General features: G+C 42.1%; 1 protein-coding gene across 1 annotated transcript in view; it reads right to left on the bottom strand.

Moving 5' to 3' along the window:
* Nucleotides 1–264: 264 nt before the first annotated feature.
* Nucleotides 265–7,189, bottom strand: part of LOC104516029 (cytoplasmic dynein 1 intermediate chain 1) — a gene marked incomplete at both ends in the record, with an annotated part of 47,775 nt that continues 40,850 nt past the window's right edge. Inside the window, 3 exons of the mRNA XM_010160224.1 lie at nucleotides 265–409; nucleotides 3,104–3,237; nucleotides 6,029–6,142. Of these exons, the coding sequence (XP_010158526.1) occupies nucleotides 265–409; nucleotides 3,104–3,237; nucleotides 6,029–6,142 (393 nt within the window). The remainder of the gene's footprint in view (nucleotides 410–3,103; nucleotides 3,238–6,028; nucleotides 6,143–7,189) is intronic.

The raw sequence follows: 7,189 nt of genomic DNA, 5'->3' as shown, positions 1-7,189 counted from the left end.
AATCTCCCTGCCTAGTGAAACTGCTTACCACTAGGATTAATACTGGCCAGCTGAAGCTACTTTTAAAGGGCAGTGTACACTCCAGGGCGAATATGGTTGACACAGCCACACTAGGTATATATTTACTTATAATTTTATCACTACACCTATTCTAAGCACAGTCTTTCAATTAATTCATTCTTAGGACTTGATATAAATGGTATTTCTGACAACAGCATTTTCACAAGTAGCATTACCCATCCCACCCCAGCTCGGATTTCTCACCTTTGTGGTCCACAACTTGACTGTCCAGTCAAATGATGATGTGACAAAGAGATGGGAAAAGTCAATTGGACCCACTGCCATGTGACAATTGATTCCTGTGACAGGTCCTTGGTGGCCTTCAAAAATTTCACCAATGCCAGCTTTACTGCAGGAAGAAGAGAAATTTGCATTCAGAGAGTGATTTAATGTCTGGTGATTTAACATGATATTTTTTTTTACTCGTAGGTTCCTGTTTCCTTTTAAAGTTCCATTATTTAATTAAAATAATAATTTTAATTCCTTTCAGTAAGGCCTTTGCCTCACAAAGGTTTACTGCTGTGGGCACAATTAACGCTCAGGATCCAGTACAGGGAGACTTTCTCTTACTTCTGAAGACTTGCCTTACTCACTTTTACATACACTGTCTACTACTGTCACTTGAAATAACATTTATGTATAATTATAAAATAATTCTAAATTATAATTATATGATATCTTATGTCTCTGAATAAGCCATTATCACAGGGAATAACCATTAAAGTAAAAATGCAAATATGTTAATGACTTATCATAAGCAACTCTTTCTCTTAAATATCTGAAATAACTTTCCACAGCAGTCAATCAAATCATTAGGAAGCAAATCCTCTTTCACAAAAAGTGAAGAACCTCTTCCTGCGATCAGGTATCATGCAGCCATTACTTCGAACAAGGGGAGATGTGCACTTCTTCGGCCTGAGGCTAGAATAGCTATTAGGGAAGGAAAAATACAACACTGCGCAAGAGAGAATATGCGCAGTTTTCTTCTTCCTGGAAGCAAATGACGGTGGGTCAGTTGTCAGTGCTGTCTCACAGTGCATGCAGGAAGGGGAGTAATGACATTACCCTTTTAGTTACATTATAGAAAAATTGCCAGTGGAAGAAAATACATTAAGAACAACCACAGTTCTGACAAGCCAGCTCTGTGCCAGTGCGAATACAGCGTCCCCAAAGAGATGAGGAGTGGCACTGGAGGAAATTGGCCCCTCATATTACTAGCGTGGTGTCCCCTCCCCTCTCCTGTTGACCGTGACAGTGTGTCCTCACTGAGGCTCCCCTGCCAGACCTCTCAGCGTGTGCTGGAGCAGGGGCTGAGTTGTGCAGTGCTGGGTACACAGCACACCTCTTATGTTACCCCCTATGTTATCCCCATCTGTCTGCCATGTAGTTGGTGGGATAAGGGGAGTTCTGGATCACTGAAACACCTTATGTATCTGTGGTGCTTTGACACACCTTTTTTCAGAATAACTTATGGTTCTCCACTGTGCTGGGCTGAAGACCACAGGAGCCTCTGGAATGATAGCAAAAAGCTCTAGGAAGGTCAGGCGGGAGCAGAAAAAGAGTGTGTTTGTCGATGAGCAGCAGAAGGTTTGCTAAAAGGGCGGGCTAACCAGAGGATCTGGCATCTTCCTCCTCTTGTGAGGAACAAACCAGGCATGTCTGAAAGATCCGAAGTGGGAAATACCCTTTGGCATGCCTCATTTATCCTATCAGCCTAAGACTAACTCAAACCATCAGCTGCCACACAGCCTATCAGTATTACGCCTAAATAGACACAGTTTTGCAATACTGCCAGTGGTCAGGCTAAAATAAAACCATTTTAAAATAAAAACGATATTGAACAAAATCTTTGTGAACTAGTATTTGTAGAGCATTAGGAATAGTTATATTAGTTCTATATAAAGAAGCCTTACAATCTTAAGCCAGTGTATCTATGTCTGCTTGGTCAACAGAATCAAAGAATATGAGAAAATAGGAACTCAGAGAATGTTGCGAACTACTGAAGTGCAGGGGTGAGCTTTAAATCTATCAGTGAAAAAAGTTTGTTCTTTACAAAAGCCTTTTAAGCATCCCAGAGGATGAAACTACTACCAGAAGCTAACAAAGCATGCGAACATCCTGCAGATTTACAGGGTGCAAAATAAGGAACGTGCAGTATTAAACTACAGCTTGGGTTATGCAAGGAAGGGATATGACCACTGTGTGTGAGAGCACAGGGCACCAGTCCTGGGAGCGGGTCAGCCAGAGGTTGTGTACCCATGTGGCACACTGCGGCTACGTCCATCTTAGCAAATAAACCCAGCAGCAGCCCAGGCTGAGGGCAAACGGTGTAGCGTGACTCCTGGCTGTAAAACAAAACCCCCTTGGCTGCCTGGGGAAGGTGGGCATGTCCAAACTGCCCCCTGAGAGTGGGGCCAGCAGGGCTCAGTCTCTAGCCCAGCTACGTGGATGTAGCCTGCAGGGCCGCAGAGGAATACCCATTGCTGGATGGCCGTGCACTGGGACATGGATGTTTTTCACATGCACATGTGACCATGGTGGCTTTTGTCTGCTGTGTGCCTGCGGAGACTGATGATGGAGCTGAGGATGGTAAAATATAAAGTGGATTACCATCTCTTTTGAGTGGTTGAGGCCTGATTACCCAGCAACAAAGCTGTCTCCTAAGGCCTGATTCGACCTGCCCAGACATAGATACCTACATCTCAGCTAGTTGTCTAGACATCCATCACACCTCATGGGTGAGAAGGAGGCATTTCTGTGGTCCCAGTCATCTCTTCTGCAGGCAGATGTCTGAAAAAGGTAAAAGAAATCAAACCCCAAGAGCAGTCATTGCTCCCCACCACCTACAGGGGGAGGCTGGGGCAACTGACCCAGTATAACAGGCTGTAGCACAGATGCACAGTCAGGCAACTCCTGTCCAAGTTGTGTGAAGTAGAACAGTACGGACACTGCTGATCCAAGAGAAACAACATGAAACACTCTTTACACACACTTGGCTACCTCATGCCAACACAGGCACGCAGTACAAAATGCTGAACATCACCTTCCATGGCGACAGGCTGTGTAGACTGTTCCCTCTTCACTGCCAACGACAAAGTTGTTGACATCTCCGGTTGGGAAAGCCATTCCTGTAACCGCCACTGGTTTGGACTTGTTGTACACCAGCTCCATGCTCTCCTACCAAAACAGGTCTTCGTTATTATTCTGCAATCATCCTTTCGTTTGGATGGTGTTTTTTTCTAATTAATTTCTAAATGTTACACAGGGTAGCAGAGCGGGAAGAAGAAATCATTTGACCCAGCCACAGGACTTCGGTTTCTACACAGGATGTCGTGAGATGATGCAATGTCAGACACTAGGATGCACTGCTCCTGCCATCCCCGCTGCTGTCTGTCACACGTTTAAGAGCGGCTAGAAGGCACTGGTCTTTGATACATCATCTTAAATCAGGCAGATATGACAGGTGAGAATTTGAAATCTAATGGTGCAGAAACTAAAGATAATACCTTAATGGTTACACTTGCCAGCACCAGGGTCTAATAAAACATGCAATACCCTTCTATTTACAAACATTTCTGAAATCAGTTGTTTGTCAGGAAACACGTGTAATATTGTGTGCACCTGAGGCATTTATCAGACTGTGCCATTTCTCCCTTTGCAGAATAAAATTAAGAAGTTTGGTCCTGTCACTACCACCATTCTAAGCATTGCTTTTCAGAGATTTTCTGAGGTAACCATGAACACTCTCTCTAGACTCCACCATCAAGCTACAAACCAGCAAGTATATTTTCTTTTTTCATTTGGTAGCTCTATTTCAAAGTAAATCAGCATGTCTGTTTTGGCTGTTGCAAATACAACCAGCATGAACAGTTTGTGGCTGTTGCAAGAGGCCTACGCTTTAAGCAGATTTTGCACAACTTTCTGGTTCTTCAGCCTAAGTGGTGTAACCCAAGAATCCACAAAGGGGCTGAATGATTTAGCAATTTTCATTTTTAGCTATTTAAAAGTGGGTATGTTTTCTATGTTTAAAACGTCTAAGCTGCTATTCTTCTAGGTCCAAAGCCTAGAAGATCATCTAGGTCCAAAGCCAAAGGTTTTTCTCAGAAGGATTTTTTGCTGTAGCTAAAGAAAGTGGGCATTTCTATGAGAGAGCTGCAAATCCATAGAGAAATACTTTTTCTTGGTTTATACTTTTATTTGAAATACATTTGGGTTTACTAAAAAGGCAAATCAAGACCTGGAAAATGCATTGACATAGCACCTGTGGGCCATATATTTCTGTGAAAATCTTCTGGAGTGAGATCATCATTTAGTGTCTCTGTGGAGACAGGGCCAGATATTGTGGTGGCCTCTCTCCTTCCAGCGCCTACACCGTGGCTGTACACAAGTGCTCTGGATCTGTGTCTTTGGAAAGTTTCAGACTGACACACATCAGCAACACTCTACTCCTCCCAGTTTAAAGCTATGGCATGTAGCTTGACATCAAGCCCTGTGCCTTTCTTTTCCAGATCACCGGGAGATGTGCGCCAGACTGCAGCGTAATGTGGGGTGTGTTCCCATCCTTGCTGAAAGCCAGTTTTGGAGCAGGGAAATTCCATCTGAGTGATGAAGTACTGGAACTGAGATGTTCACAAATCTCTGCTTCAAAATTTAGTATTCCAGTAAGTGAATATATAAGGGCGGGATTTATCTTCTTGATGTTTAAGTGAGAAACTCGGGAAGGATTCACGTGCCTAAAACATCGAAGTCTGGCCCATCTTAGATGCCTCCACTTCTATTCCAGAAGAGTATTGATTTCTCATAGTCCCAGGACACAACTACATGACCCATACTGTCGTCTTAGATGAGCATGAGCTCATAACTTTGAAGTTGGCCTCACTTGGGGAGTATATGGGGTGACTTCCAGAAGCCCCTTCCATCCTAAGATTTGACAGTTTTGTACCCAGGGAGGCTATCTGAAATGGTATTTCACACTGGGGTGGGATGAGCCATCCATCCTCCAGAAGTGCCCACCCGGTCTGTCCCTACATTAAGTGTAAAGGGAACTCAAATTAGTAGCAGCTACTTGACACAGCCCTAACTTTTAGATGGCTAAGGTTAGGGCAGAGGAGTCCCACCTCTTGTGTCAACACTGAAAAGCAAATAATTTGATAGAAATTGCACATTAATGCATGATTAATGGAATCATTAAGAGGAGTTTCTACGCAGCATTGTGAAACAAGATTAGATCCCTTGATGCTTAGTAAAAATTATTTTTTTTTCCTAAGAAATTATGTATACAAATGAGTGATGCGTTGTAATAGAATTTTACTACTCCAGAAGATAACACTTAAAAGATGATTTCCATAGACCTTTTTCAGCATCAGATCCTTTGTTTAGTTTCCATTATTATAATCACTAGTGGTTTGGACGATTTTCCCATGTTTCCTTTAATTTCTGATACAAGGGGGGGTGTGTGGGGAAAGAAGGCAATAGTAGCAAAGATTCCAGAGGGGTGAAATTAGTTCTAAAATTTTTTATTTGCCTTGTTTGTTCCTTTGGCTGTTGAAGGCAGGCAGCAAAGGAAGCTTTCTGACTGTGTGCCTTGGAAACCCGTAGTGCCTAGGGTGTATTCAGCAGCAGCGCAATCTAGTCCGTATTTGTTAACCAATGCTCTAGAGTAAGTACAATTTATACCACAGGCGACTTCTGTAATTACCGTGCTTTAAAATGGATTATTTCATTTTCACTTGAAACTGACCTATGTATTAACGTATTATGATAATTACATGATTTGTGGTAAAGGAAATGGGTTTTGGCTCTTAGCAGAGACTGCTGGAAGCAAGCTGTACTCTTTCAAGCGCACCCATTGGTTTTAGTTTGTACAGGACGAGAAGTTTTGGCTTTTAGGAACTCTGTTCCATTAATCAGGTATCCTGCTGTACTGAAGGTGCTTTTTTTTCCCCTGTATAGGTGAAAACAGACCTACCTGTGGAGTTGAGAGCATGTCCAGGCTCCAGGAGCACATTTTGCCATCTGTAGAGACGGTAATGAGATTGTGCGCGTTCTGTGTTCCAACTACATTCACACAATACACGGGATGCTGAAAACACATCAACACTGGAAATCAGAGAGCCATTCTCACATCTCCACAAACAAATTTCTAATGTCTCATATGTTATTTTAAGGAACGATTAAGTAGTCACATAATGCCTGGAAAATACAGGAATCAGGTTTTGCCAGATAGGAATTGTTGGGGTTTTTTTTAATTTAAAATTTAAGATGTACATTATGGAGGTGGAAATGTTTTCCAAGTTTCATTTTCCTCTTAATAAAACAACCCAGCTGAGCAATGCTGTGAAAATACTGAGTTATGTGGATGAGATTTCACCCACAGGGACATGTATCATTCTGCTGATGGCTTTTGACACTGAAAATAACCGGCAAAATAAGGCAAATTGTCCAGATGAAACCAAAATGAAAACTTTATTCAAGAAAACAGCTGCATAAAACTTGAACTTTTCCAGAATTTGGCTTGCATGCCAAATATTTTCAAATGTACTCCAGTTGAAAAACATGAACAAGTCCATCAGCTTTCTTCAGCACTAGCCAATTTACCTTTAAAAATCTGTCATTTTAAATGTGGAGGGACTAAATTCAGGGTGTTTCACTTGGTTCACCATAGAATAGTCATTCCATGGAGGCTAATTTCCACTTAGTATGCGATAATGAAACTTGGCCTATTCCTTTTCCAAGGAACCTGGTAACATTTTGAGCCTAAAGAATCATCTGATATCTGACAGTGACATGAGGGATGGTTCAAGTTCATCAATCTCCAGAGTGAAAAAGCAGTCAGACTGAACAGTAAGATTTAATTTCCTTTGACCAGTACAAGTGACACTGCTGAATTAAGGGCAAGACATATACAAAAGTCAAGAAAAGAAAAATTGTAGTTCTCTGCCTCTTTTGCCAATGACCAGAAGACCTGCATCTCCAGGAAGAAAAAATACTTTTCACTAATATTTTCCTTATTTGAAGAAAATTACGACCAACTTACAAGAGATCCCTCCAGAGCTTCTCAGCCAACACCATGGAGAGATAGAAGCCTAGCATTTGCGCCTGCTGAAGGGAATGGCAGAACTACCACTTA

Source organism: Eurypyga helias, unplaced genomic scaffold (assembly GCF_000690775.1).
Source record: "Eurypyga helias isolate BGI_N326 unplaced genomic scaffold, ASM69077v1 scaffold12791, whole genome shotgun sequence".
In the NCBI taxonomy this organism is placed as follows: Eukaryota; Metazoa; Chordata; class Aves; order Eurypygiformes; family Eurypygidae; genus Eurypyga; species Eurypyga helias.
This window is presented reverse-complemented; position numbering and strand designations above follow the sequence as displayed.